This window comes from Triticum aestivum, chromosome 5A, assembly GCF_018294505.1.
Source record: "Triticum aestivum cultivar Chinese Spring chromosome 5A, IWGSC CS RefSeq v2.1, whole genome shotgun sequence".
Lineage (NCBI taxonomy): Eukaryota > Viridiplantae > Streptophyta > Magnoliopsida > Poales > Poaceae > Triticum > Triticum aestivum.
The window spans coordinates 621,205,967-621,226,803 of NC_057806.1; the positions used below are offsets into that span (position 1 = coordinate 621,205,967).

Below are 20,837 nucleotides of genomic sequence, written 5' to 3' on the forward strand. Positions count from 1 at the left end.
AGAGATAGAAAGTAGAAAGAACCCTTCACGTACAAATTAACCTACCTTGGAGCCCCAAAGGACTCTAAATTTTCTTCCCGACGCCTTCTATTCTCAAGGTTCTGTCTCATTGTCCTTCAAGTTAAGCATATATGCCTATGCTTCTATATCAACACGATATTGGGAATGGTTCATTCACATACCTTATCTTTATCAATATGGAGTACAATGACATTGACAGAGTGAAGAAGGTGAATTGAAATAATTGAGTGAATGAGTGTATATATAGACAAGTGAGCAATTAATATTCTTGGTATAATTACAAATCATAGGAGATAGCTAACAGTCTAGCACCCACCTTCTCGCTGCAAATGAAACAAGTGTACTATTTGTCCCCAAGAGACCAAATTAATGCATATAATCAAGAACTCTGTATGTCTTGACATGAGATGGGAGTTCACGTGATTAAGACTTGGAAAGAGTATCTTCCATAACCAAAGACACAGTACAAAAAACTGAATTATGCTGCCAGGTGTATTTTTTTTTGATAAAGGACACTTTTATTATCTCAAAAAGTAGCATCAAGTGGATACAAAGCATTACGAGTATCATCCTGCCTCTGCATAACTTGGACGCACACAGTCAAACACCAGCAGTCTGACAAAACAGAAAGGTAAAAGGCCGACAATTCGGTAACAATAGAGTCTATAGACCAACACTATGACCATGTCAAAAGAGATGGTGGACCATTCCGGAGATTATGCTGATGGGTGTATGTGCCCTCGAAACTACAAGAGTGTGTCTCTTTGTTTATGAATTGGAAAAGGTTTGGCTGAACCCAAGCTATAAACTGTAACTCAGATATCCCATCTATGTATCTTTGGCATTATTCAAAAACATGAAATCCACTCTTAAGACAAACAAAGCTTCGTCGGTGAAATACTTAAAACTTATGTTTGCAGAAATTAAATCGTTGAAGGGCGCAATCCTTTGCCCAACCTGCACACGACTCCACATTGGATGATTAACTCGGGCGAGCACCATGCTCGGCGTAGGCTTTAGTTGTTTTCTTCCTGACAGGTGACTGTCGGGTTCTAGCTCGGTGTTGGACGATTAACTCGGGTGAAAAATGTTCATACCATTGAAAAATGTTAATCATGTATTTGAAAAATGTTTAATGCCAATAAAATTTTTGTAACCTGTATATGAAAAATGCATAATGTATACAAAAAATGATAATCATGTGTTTGAAAATATTAAACACGCATAAAAAATGTTTCATGCATATAAAAAATGTACAATATGTTTAAAAACATAGACATCGAAATGCATATTTGAAAAAGTCATGTACTTGAGAACTGTTAACGTGTATAAGAAAAGTGTTTCTTATTTATACGCAAGATGTGCAATCTGTATGAAAAAAGTAGGCATCAAAATATATAAATTGGAAAAAAAATGTTAATCATGTATTTAAAAAATTAAAGGTGCATAATAAAAATGTATCTTTGGTATACTAAAAATGTAAAATTTGTATGGAAAAAGTAGACATCAATACATATTCTGACAAAAATTAATCCTGTATTTTTAAAGAGTATATAAAAAATTCCTACTGTATAAAAAATGTTCGATATGTATGAACACAACCAATAGAACTCAAAACACATATTTTTAAAATGGAAATCAGTTATTTTTAAAATGTAAATCTGTTATTTTAAAAATTATAAATATCTACTACAAAATGTTATGTACACGGGAAATGTACAAGGTAAATTAAATAAAGTGGACATCAAAACCATATTAAGCATGTATATAAAAAGTCCTGATGAATTTGGAAAATGTACATTGTGTGTGAAAAAAATGTTTATTGCTATTAAAAAAATGTTCCCAATAAAAAGTTGACCGTGTATTCGTATAAGTGTTCAAAAAATGTATTTGAGGAAAAATGTACATTGTATATTTATAGAATGTGTAACATGTACACTGAAAATATACATGATTTAGTGGAAAAATTTAGGCATGTGTTGAACAAAAAAGTAATTAATGAAAACAGACCAAGAAACAAAAAAAAGTAGTGAAAAATATACTTTTCTCCGTCTCATAGTAAGCGAGACATAGGTGTGCCGCTTTACGTCCATAAAGTTATTAATTAGGCCGGCGAACCGGGCCGCAGCCCACAAGGCTGAGCTGGGGCATCTCTGCCCGCATCGCAGCCGTCCATTCGTCACAGATCCAACCGTCCATTGCCCGTTCGCACGGATCGACGGCCCCACACTGCCCCCTTCCCGCGCCGTTTAAATATCTGCCCAAACCCGTCGTCCAAACACAACACACTCCCGCCTTCTCAAATCCCCCATCGCGCCAAATCTCTCCGCACCTCCTCCAACCAGAGCCAGTCGCCATGGACGCCTCTGCCACCGGCGCCGTCTCCAAGGCGAAGAAGTACGTGGTGGGGCGCAAGCTCGCGGCGGCCCCAGGAAGAAGGCGGTGGCGCGGTCCGTCAAGGCCGGGCTGCAGTTCCCCGTCGGCCGCATCGGCCGCTTCCTCAAGAAGGGCCGCTACGCGCAGCGCGTCGGCATGGGCGCCCCCGTCTACCTCGCCTCCGTCCTGGAGTACCTCGCCGCCGAGCTTCTGGAGCTCGCAGGGAACGCCGCCAAGGACAACAAGAAGTCCCGCATCATCCCGCGCCACCTGCTGCTCGCCATCCGGAACGACCAAGAGCTCGGCAAGCTGCTCGCCGGCGTCACCATCGCGCATGGCGGCGTGCTGCCCAACATCAACCCCGTGCTGCTCCCCAAGAAGACGGCCGAGAAGGACCCCAAGTCGCCCAAGAAGGCCCCCAAGTCCCCCAAGTCCCCCAAGAAGGCTTAGTCGATTACTGTCCAGTGCTTCGTAGTAGAATTAGTGTTCGCTGTTTGGGTAATGGTGTCGATGTAGTAATGTTATGTTCTGCTTTAAGAAAAATGTCAGAAATCTCTCTGACTTACAGTAAATTCTTTCTCTGTTGTCCGCCCGTCTGTTCATGATTTTGCATTGTTATATGGAGTTTTGCATCTGCGGGGTGGGACGAATTGTTGTATTTACCAATTGTTTGTCTGACAAATTCACTTGGCATTGTTTTAATAAGTCAGTTGCAAGCTGAAGAAGCCGTGGAGCATCCCCAACCTGTATTTTACCTGTCACATAGTATGATTTCAGGTTCAGACATTTGTGTATGTCAAGTAATACCAAATCCCAGCGTTCACGATTTCTGTCGGCCTGTTCATGATTTTGCAATGCTATGTAGTTTTACATCTGTGTTGGGATGAATCCCCTGTATTGTATTTACTGCTCATTTGAATCTGACAAATTCACTTGGTCTGGTAACTTGAAACTCTTAAAAGTCAAGAGTTGCAAGATGAGAAGAAGCCGTGGAGCATCCCCAACCTGCACTTTACCTGTCACGTAGTATGATTTCAGGTTCAGACATATGTGTATGTCAAGTAATACCAAATCCCAAAGTTCATGATTTTGCAATGCTATGTAGTTTCATATCTCCGTTTTTTTTAAGTTTTACATTTGTTTGGTGGGATGAATCCTCCGTATTGTATTTACTGCTCATTTGAATCTGACAAATTCACTTGGTCTGGTTACTAGAAACTCTTAAAAGTCAGAGTTGCAAGATGAGAAGAAGCCAAGGAGTATCCCCAACCTGTATTTTACGTGCTGCTGCGTAGTATGAGGTCAGGTTCAGATATTTGTGTAAGCCAAGTACCACCAAACCAAATTTCCAGCTTATCTAGCTAAAAAAGCATATTCCTCTAGTGGGTTATGTCACCCGAGATCACTACATTCTAGAACACGTACTATGTTGCTTGATGGCGACTGAATAAGTTCAGTTGCACATCTCTGAAACAAATACAGAGAGAAAGAGGACCAATTCCTGATAGCCTACAATTGCTGGGGTTATGGGAACTTAGAAAGGCCTCTAGCTGATGAGATTTAAGTGACTATTTTTCTTAATAATAACATGCACTTTTACGATTTCCACACATTTGCTCGTCGTTTTCGTCAAAAATATTGGCTGCTTGTATGATGCACTGCTGTCGTATATTCTAGTGCCTGCGATCTGTTTTATACTACCATTACATTAATATATACCGTTGTTCAACAAAAAGTAATCCCTTAAAACAGTCGTTTTGTCTTTGGATGATCCTCTGTTTATTTGTCCTTTAAGCATGTTGTTTTCTGGAGTGTCCATGGAAAAATGGGCAGTAGTAACTACACTGTCTAAGCATACAGTAACTGATGCATCACTCTTGAATGCCCTAGATCTGTTCAGAAGGGCCAGTGTTAGCAACTTGTTACCGAATTCATAATATTTGTCGCCGCTGGTAGAAGGTTTGTACCACAAGGAGCAGATCCAAAAAGCTGCCAAAGTTTCTAAATGTTACTGCAAATGAATTTCAGCCTTACCAGCTCCAGGGAGGCGCTTGATATACTAATTCAAGGGAGTTGTACACTTGTATGGCCGGAATGATATGTGACACTATCAGGATGAGTTCATTAGTGGTTTGCACCGGCTCTTGTTGCACATTTTCAACTTAGAACACAGTTATGCGAGCACCACACAGTTTTCCCAGCTTGTCCACATTACAGATTTGGGAATTCCTAGGCAAAAGCGATGAACATTCTTTTTGCGGTGGGAGCTATGCACAATTTGACGTCTCAGCATACACATCCTCACATGAACCTTCTACAAAGTGCTAGATCTGAAAACAATACAGCTCCAGGTCCACAACAACATATTCGAATGTAATAGCACTATAGCATACTCAGTACAATCACCTAGAGGTGGAGCTATGCACAGGTGTGTGTGTGTGTGGGGGGGGGGGGGGGGGGGGGGGGGGATCGCCCCCTAGGTTTAAAAAAATAGTCTTATCTTTATTTTATTTTTGAAATGAGAGGGGTTTCCCCCAGCCCCTACTTTATTAAGCCAAGGCAACTGTTCAACAGCTCTCGGCGGCAACCTAAAGTACCTCACAGGGACATATACAACTAAGAAGGGTTCTTGAAAAAGTTTCCCTATTACATCTTTCCAGCCGCAGGGTAAAGAACACATGACATGCGCAGATAAGCCATTGAAATCATAGAATGCAAGACGTTCTCCCTACCAGATAGCAGCCACTCCAGGCTATCGTAAGCAATTTCCCTCTTCGACGATCTAAAAGCCTTAAGCACCAGAGAAGAAGAGCACCCTGGGTGCCTGTACATAGAATTTTTTATTGCCTGATCATTGGCCCCACCAGATCCAAGACACAACGTATACATCGCCATTTTCGCCCCTGAAAAAAAATTGGTTGTGCAAAAGCCATAAGCTCCACAAGGTAGCAGAAGTAGCAGTGTTAACCGCCTCTCGAGACTTTTTTGCTTCTGAAAAGAAGATAAAGACATAAAGGAATCAGGTATAGAGATACCAAAAGACTCAGCAGTAATTGACCAAATCTCCTTAGTAGCGATACGCTCAAAGAAAATATGTTGAATGGTTTCAAGCTCACTGCAAAACACACATGACAAATCATCTACATGTCTTCTCTTGGCCAGGTTGTCCCTTGTTAAACTTTTGTTATTAAACATCAGCCAAAAGAAAACATGAATGTTTGGGGGAACTATAATTTTCCAAATAAAATCTTTGGTGTCAGAAGAAATTCCACCAAAGTTAATCATCTTGTTGAAAGAGTTGATAGTGAATGACTAGAAAGCTCAAGAGTCCAAAAATGTCTATCTACATTAGATGAAGGAGCAAAATGCTTTACCACCAAACTAAACCACCAAGCCATAGTAGGATCATCAAAACACCTCCTAAAAGTAAGGTGTAGGCATTCACCATCCCACACTTGAGCAAGTGTAGCATCTTGCTGTTAGCAGATATCAAACAGATCCCAGTATAGAGTTTTCAAAGAGCATTCCCCAATCCAAATATCATGCCAGAAGGCAATATTTTGCCCATTCCTAGGAGGCCATCTATAAAAATCTTTGCAGCATCAAAAGTCCTTAAACACTCTTCCAAAAAGGAGAGCCCAGGTGTAACAACCTCGATGCGACTATATCTCCCACGTGTCGAGGCACGACTTAGAGGTATAATCGCATTGAAGGCATATGTCACAAGTTAGGCAATCTTCACAACATCCCAGGTAATATGATAATAAAAAGGGAGATAACATAGTTGGCTTACACTCGCCACGTCAATCAAGTACATAAATAACATTACATCATCCAAACACTCATGGCCCGACTACGGCGCCAAAATAAAGAGAACCCAACATGCGACAACGGTTCCAATCACCCCCAACTGGGCACCACTACTGATCGTCGGGAAAGGAAACATAGTATCGTTGAGAGTCTTCGTCGAACTCCCACTTGAGCTCGTACGCGTCTCCTGGAGCGGAATCATCAGGCCCTGCATCTGGTGTAATAGTAATCTGTGAGCCACAGGGACTCAGCAATCTCGCACCCTCGCGATCAAGACTATTTAAGCTTATAGGTATGGCCAGGTAAAATATGAGTGGAGCTGCAGCAAGCGACTAGCAAGTATGGTGGCTAACTTATTCGCAAAAAAGAGCAAGGAGAGGAGGCAAAGCACGAGCGAGAAGCTAGAGAACAACCTGCGCAAACATCACTCCAACACCGTGTCCACTTCGCAGACTCCGCCGAGAAGAGGCCATCACGGTAACACACTCAGTTGATTCTTTTTAATTAAGTTAAGGTTCAAGTTGTCTACAACCGGATATTAACAAATTCCCATCTGCCCACGGGTACGGCTTTTGAAAGTTCAATCCCTGCAGGGGAGTCCCAACTTAGCCCATGACAAGCTCTCATGGTCAACGAAGGAATAGACCTCCTCCCAAGACGTTCCGATCAGACTCGGTATCTCAGTAATTCAAGACACTTCGACAGGTTAAAACAAGACCAGCAACACCGCCCGAATGTGCCGACAAATCCCGATAGGAGCTGCACATATCTCTTTTTCAGGGCACACTCAGATTGTCTTAGGTATGGGTAGGCCAGCCCAGAGTTGCCCCTGATGGCCACCGACAGCTGACAGGTGGACCAACACTCAAGGAGCACTGGCCCGGGGGGGGGGGGTTAAAATAAGATGACCCTTGAGTCTGCAGAACCCAAGGGAAAGAAAAGGCTAGGTGGCAAATGGTAAAACCAAGGTTGGGCATTGCTGGAAAAGCTTTAATCAAGGCGAACTATCAAGGGGTTCCCATTATAACCCAACCGCGTAAGGAACGCAAAAATCCGGGAACATAACACCGATATGACGGAAACTAGGGCGGCAAGAGTGGAACAAAACACTAGGCGAGAGGCCGAGCCTTCCACCCTTTACCAAGTATATAGATACATTAAGATAACATGGCAATATAATGATATCCTAACAAGTAAATAAAAGATGTTCCAACAAGGAACGGCCTTCAATCTTCACCTGCAACTAGCAACGCTATAAGAGGGGCTGAGCAAAGCGGTAATATAGCCAATCAACAGTTTGCTAGGACATGGTGGGTTAGAGGTTTGACATGGCAATTTGGGAGGCTTGCAAGCAAGTGGTAGGCATCGTAGCAATGGCATAGCAAAAGAGCGAGCAAACTAGCATAGCAAAGATAGTAGTGATTTCGAGGGTATGATCATCTTGCCTGCACAGTTGTCAGAGTTGACTGGATCCTCAAGAGCAAACTCAACGGGCTCCTCGTTAGCGAACTCGTCTCCCGGCTCTAACCAAACAGGACAAACAAGCAACAAGGATACAATCAACCACGTGCAAGAACAAGCAATATGATGAAATGATGATATGCTATGCGGGATGCGATGCGGGATGCAAAATGCAAGATATGACAGGAAATGCATGAACCTGGCCTCAACTTGGAATTCCAAGGGTGCCACTGGAAAGATGAGATGAAATCGCTTGAAAACGATATAAAGAACGCCGGAATCGGAGTTACGGTTTGGAAATGGCAAGCGATTCAAAAATGGCTCCGGTCTGCGATTTACAGCAAGTAGGCATCTAAATGCAATGAGATGAACATGCTACAGCCACCAAATATGACAACAAAATATATGGCAGGGATGCACACAAGATGCTTAACAAAAGTCTAGCACTGAGCTACGGCCAAATCATCCATTAGGAGGTCCAAACAAGCATGGCAAAAACGCAAATGGTAAAACAGATCTCAGACAGTGAAATTAACACTTGTCTGGAATCTCAGATCATATAGCCCTCTTCGGAGCAACAACACAACATGCTATAGGACCTGAACATGACAAAGAAAGACATGGCATGGAGCTACTCAACAAGCTTAACAAAAGTCCCTTAGTGACCTTGAGCCAAAAGGGATCACAAAATATACTAACAAGCACATGAACATAGCAAAAACACAATCAGTTTTCAGACTTAGTGAAAACTGGGACATGCTGAAACATAACTCACGAAGGCATGTTTACGAGCTCGATGCACTCACTACGGTGCAAGTCATGGCAAGACAAGCATACACACATAAGAAGGCACAAAATACAAGCTAGACATGGCAAGAACAATGGCATAGCATGCACGGATCAACTACAATAACATCGGCAAAATCGCAAACAAGTTGACGATCTGCCCAGATTCACAAAGTAGCTAAAGTAGAGCTCGATTGACTCAAGCTAGAGTGCTCCATAATTTCAAACAAAGACATGGATGGATAGAGCACTACAATATTAACAAAACTCCCTTACTGATCATCCTCAAAAGAGGCACGGATCACTAGGAAACAACATAAACATATGGCATCGTGAGATAAACAATCCCAGGACTTAGTGAAATCACTAAGTCCCTGAAAACAGAATTAGGAAGTGCACCACTTTGCAAGCTTGCACAAGTCACCACACACATCCTAAAAATACATGGGTTACACCTCTGGATAGATGACAAAACCCTTAACAAAACACATGAAGAACTCACGGGCATAGCATGCACACATTAATCATGGCAAAAATGACAAAAGTGCTAAACGGAGTAACAGATCTGACAATTAACTCAAGTAGCCCTCTTCTAACAGCATTTCGGGCATCAAGATGAGCTCAAATGAAAATTATGCAATGGAATGAAATGATGTACTCTCTGAGATGAACATTTTGATATGCTATATGCCCAAATCGGAGCTACAGATGAAAAGTTACGGAGCCGCGAACAGGAGCATATGGACTAAAAATTCTGAGACTTGGAGAAAAAAAAACAACCCTCAGATCAGATCTAGGGTTTCGGGGCACGGGGCCCGAGGTGGCGGCGGCACTGTAGCTGGCCGGATCCGAGGCCGCCGGCGTCGGGGAGGCGGTGGCCGACGTGGCAGGCGGCGGCGGCGTGCGGCTCGTCGGCGGCGGGCGGCGAGCGAAGGCGAGGGCCGGGCCGCCGGAGTTGGCGCGCGGCGGCCGGCGAGTCGGCGGCGAGAAGAGGCGACGGAGCCGGCGACGTGCCCGGGCGGCGCGGGCGAGCCGGTGGAGGCGGGTGGCGGCGTGGGCCTCGGGGGCCCGACCTGGGCCTCCCGGGCCGGTGGCGGCGACGATGTGGGGCGGCTGCGCGGCCCAATGCCGGTGTGACACGTGGCAGCGGGAGGCGGACCGGACAATGTTCGTCGGCGGGAATATGTCCGGCGCGCGCGAGGACGGGTGGATCTAGGGTTAGGGACGAAATGAACCCGAGATTTCGGAGGAGGGGCTATAAATAGGCATAGAGGGAGCTAGGAGAGTCCAAATGAGGTGCGGTTTTCGGCCATGCGATCGTGATCGAACGCTCTAGGACATGGAGCAGACTTTGGTGGGTTTTGGGCCAAATTGGAGGAGTGTTGGGCTGCAACACACACGAGGCCTTCTCGGTCCCTCGGTTAACCGTTGGAGTATCAAACGAAGTCCAAATGGTATGAAACTTGACAGGCGGTCTACCGGTAGTAAACCAAGGCCACTTGGCAAGTCTCGGTACAATCCGTAAATGTTTAATCTCCACACACGAAAGAAAGCTAGAAATGACCACCGGAGGAGAACGAAGCGCCGGAATGCAAAACGGACAATGGGGAAAATGCTCGAATGCATGAGACGAACACGTATGCAAATGCAATGCACATAATGACATGATATGAGATGCATGACAAAAACAACAACACACGGAGACAAAAACCCGAACCCGAGGAAATAAAATAACTTAACGCCGGAAACGGCAAGAGTTGGAGTACAAATTGGGAAAGTTACATCCGGGGTGTTACACCAGGGCAGGGTTGGCCCAAAAATTGTTGTGTTTATTAGATTATAACAAAGGAGTTTATTCCAGTCATTGTCTCTACCATCATAGAATATTTCCCCCCGAGAAGCAAGCAATGCCATATTAAACTCTTTGAGATTGGGGACTCCCACACCTCCAAATTCTTTCTTTATGGAGATAAGCCCCCACTTAGACAAGTGATATTTATGGATATCCCCCATGTTACCCCAGAAGAAATGAGACATTTCGGAGGAAATGGCCTCAATGGCCCATTTAGGGGATTTCATAATGGACATGCAATAAGTAGGGATACTTGCAATACAAGTGGTTAAAAGAATTAGTTTGCCCCTCTAGGAGAGATTTTTACCAAGCCAACCATCAACTGTTTTTGATGATTTTGTCTATTATAGGTTGGAGGTCTTTCCTCCTAAGTTTTTTAAAATGTAGGGGCCCCCCAAATATTTAAATGGGAACTCCCCAAACCAAGAGCAAAAAACTTGAGCAAATTCCTTGGACATGGCATCAGAAACATGGATAGTATGCATATCAGTTTTTTGGAAAATGATTTTCAAACCATAAAGTTTCTCAAAAAAAGTCAAGATCCATTTCAAATTCCTAGCATAATCTAAAGAAACAGAATAGTATCATCAGCATATTGTAAACTAATTACCCCACCAGGGATAGCTTGAGGTAGAAGCTCACCAATCAACCCATGGTTGACAACTTTAGATAGCATTTTAGAGAACACATTAGCCACCAACTGGTTGAACAACAGAGGTGAATGAGGGTCACCCTACTTCAGCCCTCGCCCCCCCCCCGCCACAAAATGCCCGCCATTTGTATCATTAATCCTAACTTGGAATGTACCTTGTGTAAAGTACTATAAATCCACCCAATCCATTTCTCACCAAAGCCCCTAGAAAGGATCATTTCCTTCAAAAAGTCCTAACTCACCCTATCATAGGCTTTCTCATAATCAAGTTTGAAGATCAAACCGCTAGACCCAGACCTATGAACATCATGAATGACCTCACGAGCCATTACCACACTTTCAAGGATAAATCTCCTTTTAATAAATGCAGTTTGATTAGAAGAAATGAGCCTGTCACATAAAGGGGAAACCCTAGTAGCCATAGCTTTGGAACTTTTTTGACAACACAATTGCTCAAACTAATAGGTCTAAAGTTCTTCATGTCCTTGGCATGGGGAACTTTAGAGATAAGGGTAATAATGTCAAAGTTGAGTCTATACACATCGAGCACCCCATTCTCAAAATCCCTAACCAACCACATGACATCATCCTTAATTAGGTCCCAAAAGGTCCGATAAAACAGAAAAGAAAGGCCATCGGGGCCAGGGGCACCATTGGCATAAGAGCTCATGATAACTTGTTAACTCTCACCCTCAGAAAAGGATCTCTCTAAATTCTTCCTCAGCATCAGTGACCATTTCTCCCTCGGACCAAAACTCACCATCTAGATGGATGTCAAGTTTAGGTTCAAAGGCAAAAAGATCTTTGTAGAATGAGGTAGCAGCATCCAACATGTCGGTTGTGGATGTCCCAACACCTCCAAGACCCACCAACTCGGGAAGGTGATTTTTCCTATGCCTATGGTTAGCAAGAGCATGAAAATAGGCATTATTATGATCACCTTCCAAGATTTTCCTATCTCCGAATCTCTGCCAAAAGGCACTGTCTTCATTTTTCTAGATAAGTTCTAAATCACTTTTGATCTTTTTCATCCTATCAAAATTAGCCACAGATAATTGCTGGAACTCAGATAAAATGTCCAAAATATCAAACTCCATAAGGAGAGCCTTTATTTTTTCTTAATGGAAGCTTCCACATTAATATTCCAGGGCCTTTCATGAATTTATTAGAGAACACCCAATTCTCATAGACTTCAACGTTAACAGTCAAATTCATATAGGTGTGTTCCTCGGGAGATGCTCTGTAGGACAACATCTCTGCTTACTCAAATAAGCCACTTGGAACACATTAAGATAAATATCAACCTGCCATGCAGATCAAGAGAGTATTGCATCTTCACGGAGTGGGATAATTAAAATAGGGATACTCTCCTCTCAGCTGACCAACAGTTTGTCTCCCAATTCTACTTCACGGGATCTCCGATCACATAGAGTGGGTTACCACTATGGACAACTCATGCGGTGGGTCTCAGACCCATCTCCATCGATGCATTATCTATCACATTACGTGATAGACTCTTTGTGAAGGGATCTGCCAAGTTTTTCGACGTTTGGATATAATCCAACGTAATAACTCCGGAGTTCCTCAGTTTTCTAACAGATTTTAGTCTCCTCTTCACATGCCTTGAGCACTTCATATTGTCCTTAGAACTGTTTATCTTGACGATCATAGTTTGATTATCACAGTTCATCAGGATAGTGGGTATTGTTTTTTCAACCATAGGTAAGTCCATCAAGTGCTCACGAAGTCACTCTGTGTAACATCCCAAATTTTCAATTTGAAATGTTATACATAGGTCATCATATGCATACCATATTTTATTTTGCATTTTGGTTTTGATCCTAGAAATTCTAAGCAACTCAAGGACCCACGGAGAGATTTGGGGATTTCATTTATTTTCATATTTGAATTTATCTCAAATATTGAAAAGAGGATCAATTTGGTTTTAATTATTTTTCTCTCCAAAATATTTTCAATATCAAAATAAAGAGCGAAGATAATATGATTCTCCAAAATAAAGGAAATATTAGAGAAAAAAAATTAAAATCAAATAATTATTTTATTTAGATTTTTATTGCTATTTTATTCGAATTAGAAAAATATGCATTTTTTAGGCCAAGAAAATGTTCACTATGTTCTAAATATTTTATTTAGATGGTAAAAATTGTTTTTGGCATTTTTAGAATTTTTTTTAATATTTATTTAGGATTTTTCCTTTCAGCGGAAATGTTTTAAAAAAACTTTCTCGGACCGCAGCCCAGCCGGCCCGTTCGGCCGCTGCCGCCGCGCTTCGTGTCCGCGCCGGACTCCGGCTGGAGTCCGGGTCGCCGTCGCCGTCTCTGCCCCCTCTCCCAAGTCAGAGACCACGGGGGTGGGGGGACTTTATAAGCCGCAGCTCCAGGCTCCTCTCGCCACCCCGAGCTGCCCCGCCGCCTGCGCTGCACACCGCCGCCGTAGCCGCCGCCCCGCGCCGCTGCCGCAGCCCCGTCGCAGCCGCCGCCTGCGCCGCGTCGTCGCCTCGCCCCGCCGAGCCGCCGCCGCCGGACCCGAGCCGCCGCCGTTGACCTCGCCGCCCCAGATTTTTTTTGGTTTAGGTAAAAACCATTCGGTTTTATTTTAAACCATAGGTTCGTTTTTTTAATTTACATCGGTTCGGTTTTCTCGGTTTTTCTCGGTTTAGGCTATTTAACGAAAGTTCGTTCGTTAGTTCGTTTTAACGAACACTTTTCACCCGTTTGCCTCTGTTAGCGGACCTTCGTCTGATAGATTTTTTCTTTTTTGTTTTCTTTTCTGCTAGGGACCTATCTGCGATTATTTTTATCGCATATTAGCCCCTGATCTTCAAACCCTCGCAACTTTTCAACTGTTTGTCCAAATCCAGTGAAACCAACGCCAACATCTTCGTCTCGAAGCCCTCTTTCTGTTTAATCAACTTGAACATGATTTTGAAAATTTAAAAATTGGTTTCTAGAAGATTTGTTTTCGAAATTCTTTTGATCGTAGTTTCAGTTATGTAGCTCCGTTTTGACTGACTCTTTTTGCAAATCAAACCTCTTCAGTTGAACTTTCAGATTGGATCTTCTTAGTTGAGTTTTACCCTTGCATCTATGCTTGAGGGCTTATGTATGTCATTGTTTGTTTGCAATAGAATTTCCGGAGTGCGAAGCATGCTACTACCAGTCTCTAGGGTTTGCGGATTATCAGCAAGGCAAGTAACACATTGATCATACCCCTTTATTACCCTATTTTTATGCATTAGTTACAATCCTCATGATTAGGATGTGATTAACTTGTGGGTTTGGGAAGTAGATGATGAGGTAGAACTTATTGCCCTTTTATTATCAAACCTTGGGAGTTACTTCTACGTGATGCTTATATTGCCATGCTATGCTCGTAGACATGGATTGGGTTTGAGAGTATCCATGAAAGATGTGAGATTATTATTAATGGTCCCTGTTCAAGAATTCATCCAATTAACCAGTTAACTTGCCAATTAATCCCTACTCATAGGTTCACTGAGTAGCCGATAAACCAAAAAATCGTCCGATTAATTGATTAAATGGCCGATTAACTTGCCGATTAGTCGATTAATCCCCTACTCGCTAGCCAACCGAGCAGCTACCAGTTAACGATTTCCTCAACAATGTTAATGGTTAACTTAAGGTGGCTACTTAAACACGCATCTGGGTGGCTTTCAGACTGTTGACAATTTTGTTTGAGGTAGAGCCATCCAAAGCATAATGCTGACCACAAAAAGTCTGACAAAGTAAAAAAAAGGAAAGATATATTGGCAATAGTAAAATCATATGGGACCGAAACTATGCCTATCTCGACAAAGGAGGCGGATCGATCCCGAGGTTATGCTGCCAGCTATGTTTGGCAAAAACTTTATGCCACCCGCTCCAACTGCATACACACCGCCTAAACAATTTTCAATATTCCATTCGGTGAAGCGAAACCCACATACAAAGCCCATGCGTACATCGGTGAGCTTCAGGTACTCATGGGACCCTGCCAGTTTTGATGAAGCCATCTAAATTTTGTTGCGGGTACATGGCCAACGTCGTAGAATCGCTTTGCTTTGGCACCTATATTTACTTTACACATGCATAGTAATTATAAAGATTAATATAGGGGCATAACGAACTCAATTCCAGTCTATTGCATTTAGCAATCTTGATGATAAATCCTTTAGTTGGAATCACAAGATAAACCAAGAACTCTTTTTTGCTGAAAAACTTTGGATCTATTCATCTTCAATCATTGCAGTACAACGAACACCAGAAATAAAAACTACATCCAAATCCGTAGACCACCTAGCGACGACTACAAGCACTGAAGCGAACCGAAGGCACGCTGTCGTCATCGCTCCTCCATCGTCGGAGTCAGGCACAACTTGTTGTAGTAGACAGTCGAGAAGTTGTCGTGCCAAGACCCCATAGGACCAACGCATCAGAACAACAACCGCCGCCGATGTAGAATAACGTAGGTCGGAAGAATCCATCCCTAAGACATGCGAACATAGACGAACAACGACGAGATACGAGTAAATCCACCAAAGATAGATCCACCGAAGACACACCTCTACACGCCCACCAACAATGCTGGACGCACCGCCGGATCGGGGGCTAGGCGGGGAGACCTTTACTCCATTTTCAGGGAGCCGCCGCCGTTTCGCCTTCCTGTTTTTTAAACCACTTGGATGCTCCTCGATGCTACTGCGCCGTGATAAAAATTGAAACTACAATAAAAACTAAACAATAAAAATTAATGTTTCAAAGGAAGAGTGAATGAATGACATTGGTATTACCTTTCAAGAAGAAAGGTACAATTAAAAAATAATGGCAAAAATTTACACACTATTTACACAAAAAACTACATTTTTCACAATTTGCAAGAATAATATATAATAGTGCAGCTTTTTGGACTTGAATATAATTTGCACAGATATTACATAGTACTTGCGGGTATACATAGAAGATTAATTGAATTTCTCATGTTGGTAGTATTGCCTGCCACGTAACATACATATATGAACACGTCGAAGATGAATGAGAATCTCAAGATGAATTGCATTTCATAATAATATCGCTCGTGCACCCCGCACCCCTACCTCCGCAGGCACACACACACACATTAAGAAAGAAATACAAAAATGACTTACAAAATGAAAAAAAAGCAAACACACATTAAAAAAAAGAGTGACTTGATTGAGTTGGCGGCGGTTCGATGATGGCGTGTGTGGGCCAGGTTTCATCTCTGACATCCTACTTGGTTCCTAGTGCAGATGGTCCCTGTCATTGGTGTGAGGGATCGGTGTCCTTCTCAGTGACGGTGTTATGCCTTTGGTTTCCGCGATTTCTATCCTTGACCGATGTATTGTGCTTCTATTTTCGGCCTTCTCTGTGATTCAACGCCTTCGTTCAACAACTCACTTCTGTTGTTTTGCCTTGCCGCTGCTCATGACGGTGCTTGAGTGGTCGGGCTCCCGTTGCGTCTGGGTCCGCTCTTGTTGTGTCTCCTTGGGTAGCTTGGACACCTTGATTTGGGTTCTTGGGGAACCACTTTGCCGTCCGCCAGAGTGGCACCCATCGAGCCTGGATGAAATGGTAGTGTCCCTTTGTGGCGGTGGAGACAAATCTTTGTTGCGGACACAATACTCGCACGGTGGTGCCCTTCTCCTGTGGCCTTCGTTTTTATAGCTCATCATTCACGCCGAACAGTCTCCTCACGTGGCCTTAGTAGGTTAGTTGTTGTAGGTCTAGCGGCGGTCTGGCAATGATGCGGTTTGTTCTTGGCCTTGCCTTGGAGTTGTTCTACTTAGCACCTTGTATCCCTTTTTTCATTTTCCCCTATTCTCTATGTATGTCGCTGCCCTATAATCCTACCAGTTGATGACTTTATTACGTAAAGTCGGACTAGGTTCGAGCTCCCTTCAGACTCGGCCGGCGCCTTTTCTCCAAAAAAAACAAGACACGTATGCACAGATCGTCACGACCAGGTGTGGCGAGGACACTCACATGTAACAAGCGCAAGTGGATAGTATCTTTAATAAAAATCGCCAGAAGGACCAAATGCACATCGGGCGGCAAGTACCTAGTACTGGCCAGGCCACCATCAGCGGCAGATACCCTTGGAATGTGCGAACTACACATCCATCGGAAGACAAATCCAACGTTCCATCGTATACTTGGAAACATCTACTTGGAACCTTAGTTTAACCCCCATAAGTAGTGACCACGCTCTAACGAATCCTCTCAGCAACAAGTGCCAAGAATTATTATGGAGGCCATCGAGAAGCCCCACGTCATTTGCCTGCCGTCCCCGGCGCAGGGCCACATAACGCCGATGCTCAAGTTGGCCAAGATACTCCATACCCGGGGCTTCTACGTCACCTTCGTCAACACCGAGTTCAACCACCGCCGGCTGCTCCGCTCGCGCGGACCAGCGGCGCTTAATGGCCTCCCGGACTTCCGCTTCGAGTCGATGCCGGACGGGCTCCCGCCATCCGACGAGGACGCCACCCAGGAAGTCGGTGGACTATGTTACTCCATCATGACAGCCTTCCTGCCCCACTTCATGGCACTTCTTGGCAAGCTCCGTGACCCCAGCTCCGGAGTGCCGCCTGTCACCTGCCTCGTCGTTGACGGTGTCATGTCGTTCGGCTATGATGCTGCGAAGGAGATCGGCGTGCCATGCGCCGCGCTGTGGACGTCTAGCGCCTGTGGGTACATGGGGTACCGCCACTATCGGCAGCTCATAGAGCAGGGTTTCGTTCCTTTCAAAGGTACGTACGTGTCCCGTTTTCAGAATCGACATATATATGTGTGTGTGTTTTGATGAGTGCGTTTTGTGCTGCGGCTTGCGTCCAGATGAGTCACAGGTCACGGACAAGGAACACCTTGACACGGTGGTGCACGGCGTTGAGGGCATGTGCGATGGCATGCGCCTGCGCGATTTCCCCAACTTCATACGGACGACGGACCGCGAGGACGTGCTGCTGAACTTCATCATGTACATCTCTGAGCGGTTATCGCTCCCGGACGCGGTGTTGCTCAACACCTTCAATGAGCTCGAGGGGCCGGTGCTGGACGCTATGCGCGCCATCCTCCCACCCATGTACACCGTTGGCCCGCTCCACCGCTACGCTAGCCTCGTGGTACCGGCAGGCACCTCGGTTGACGACCTCGGGTCCAACCTTTGGAGGGAGCAGGACGGCCTACTGGAGTGGCTCGACGGACAGAGCACCCGTTCCGTCGTGTACGTCAACTACGGCAGCATCACTGTCATGACGAACGCGGAGCTTCTCGAGTTCGCGTGGGGGCTTGCCAACTGCGGCTACCCGTTCATATGGAACATCCGGCCAGACCTCGTGAAGGGCGACACGGCCGTGCTACCGCCGGAATTCCTTTTGGCCATCGGCGGCTGCTCCATGCTGACAACATGGTGCTCGCAGGAGAAGGTGATTGCCCATGAGGCGGTGGGGGTTTTCTTGACGCACTCCGGGTGGAACTCGACCCTGGAGAGTATCTGCGCCGGCGTGCCAATGCTGAGCTGGCCCTTCTTCGCGGAGCAACAAACCAACTGCCGGTACAAGTGCACCGAGTGGGGGAACGGGATGGAGATCGGCGGAGAGGTGAAAAGGGCAGAGCTCGCGGCGATGATACGGGAGGTGATGGAGGGGGAGAAGGGGCAGGAGATGAGGAAGCGTGCGGCGGAGTGGAAGGAAAAGGCCGTGCGGGCGACTATGCCAGGTGGACCCGTGGAGGTCAGTCTGGACACGGTGATTTGCGATGTACTCTTGGCAAGATTAAATAAACTCCCAAAATGATGGAAATGAAAGCAATGCCCGGAGTGCCTGCAGCCTGCAGGTGGGTAATTAACTAAATGTTGCGTACCAGGATCGCAGGCAGGTTTGAGATGCAAGAGATCAATCGTACAATCAAATCAGATCAAATAGAGACGTTCTTGATCTTGTATTCCGCATGGTGTAGATCTCCTCCTATAAAGAATTACAAATTTAGAAATGCAGCAACAAAAATGTAATCTGAATTTGTATGTAAGTTACAACATTTCTAGTCTAAGTAGAACTTAACTGAGATTAGATACTGAAAATTAACCCCAACTCCCTAAAAAATACAAGTTAAAGGATACATCACCGGTGTGTACTTATTAGTTAGGTGTGCCAAGTCTATACGGATTATTCACAACTGATGAGAGACAACTTGTATTATCATAAACCCGAATAGCTACAAAATTGGGCTTGCAAAAGTAAAAGTACAAACATGAGTATTTTTGTTGTTGAAGGTACTGTAAAAATATTGATTTGCTCAATAGCAATATGTTAAATTTTCTTTTGGCTTAAATGATCTTCTTGACAATTTTTGGTATGCTATAGCGCACGTAGGGTGCCATCACGTCAGGGGGGGGGGGGGGGAGCCGTGCGGTGGCTCGGACAGACACCCTGGTGGTGGAGGGAAGATAGCAGTGGTGCAGAAGTATTTGGGCCATGCAAAAATGGAGTGTGAAAAAGATGATAAGTACATAATGGCATTTTTTGGAGCAGTGATTTTGAAGCAATTGGAGTGTTATCTATCTAATTATCTCTACTATACTAGTTTATCTATATATTTTCTGTCTCATTCCATCAGATGTTTTTGAAAGAGATAGCTGTTTTGTGTGTCCCCTCTATGGTGTCAAAGTGCAAACAAATGAAACACATACCAAGAAGAGAAAAAAACAAGACCATTTCGGTTGTCATGTCATTTCTTAAAACAGCTCATGAGACAAACATGAGTAAAAGTACAAAATTAAAAGTGCAATGTCCCTTTTAAACCTTGGTTTTGTAGGGTTAGTCTAAATCGATCCCTAACCTTCACACCCCAAAATCTGGCATCATGAACGTGTCGATCTTGGTTGATCCCGGTCGTAGCTGTCAAAATCTTGTTTGGGCCCTGGGACTGCTGATGTGTCCTAGAGCAAGCTTTCTCATCTTTTTGGCTCTCTACAATCCAATTTTGCATCCATGGTGGAAGATGCCATTGATGATATACCTCAACTCTCCACTGAGGAAGTTTTGTGTTGACAACACCTGCCCTGAAAAAAGAGGTATTTGACATCATATCTCAGATGAAGTGTAATAAAGTGTTGGGACCAGATGAGTCCCTCACTGAGTTCTATCAGAAATGTTGAGGGTCACTAAGGGTGATCTTCTTGCAATGTTTGAGGATTTATACAACTTTGAAATTATCACACGCTAACCTACGAAAGTAGATGATATACATATTGAGTAATCTAGACCCATCTATTTGTTGAACGTTAGTTTTAATATCTCTATATAGGTGGGGACTAATAGATTGTCTACTATTGCTCATATGGTAATGCATCCAATGTAGACTGTCTTTATGCCTGGACACAATATTCTTAAGGGCAGGGTTATGCTTCATGAGACAATCCATGGTTCCAAACTAAGAAACTCGATGTATTTATTTTTAAGGTGGACATTTAAAAGGCCTACGGCAAAGTAAAGTGTCCATTTCTTCAAAAAGCCCTTCGCATGAAAGGTGTTGCAGATGAATGGAGGAAACAAGTGCTTCTTACGTTTATGGCCATGGTGTTGGGGTTAATGTAATGATGACATCGATCATTATTTCCACAACACACACAAGGGATTGAGGCATGGTTACCCCATGTCGCCAATTTTATTTAATATTGTTGTTGGTACGTTGGTAATTCTCGTAGCAAGGACTAAGAAGGATGGTATGGTTGGGGGCCTTATTTTGCATCTGGTTGATGGAGGTGTGTCTATCCTCCAGTATGCAGATGACACTGTCATTTTAACATGGCCTTCAAAAAGCGATTCATATGAAGTTGATCATG

At 44.1% G+C, this 20,837-nt stretch overlaps 1 protein-coding gene and 1 pseudogene across 1 annotated transcript; both read left to right on the top strand.

The window, feature by feature from the left end:
• The first annotated feature begins 2,362 nt into the window (after window positions 1-2,362).
• On the top strand, window positions 2,363-2,970 carry LOC123108017 (histone H2A-like; annotated as a pseudogene).
• A 14,270-nt stretch (window positions 2,971-17,240) lies between these two features.
• LOC123108018 (7-deoxyloganetin glucosyltransferase-like) lies at window positions 17,241-18,789 on the top strand. The gene is made up of 2 exons (XM_044529888.1): window positions 17,241-17,745; window positions 17,831-18,789. Exons 1-2 carry the CDS (start codon window positions 17,241-17,243, stop codon window positions 18,787-18,789), a joined length of 1,464 nt encoding a protein of 487 aa, XP_044385823.1.
• Window positions 18,790-20,837: the final 2,048 nt, after the last annotated feature.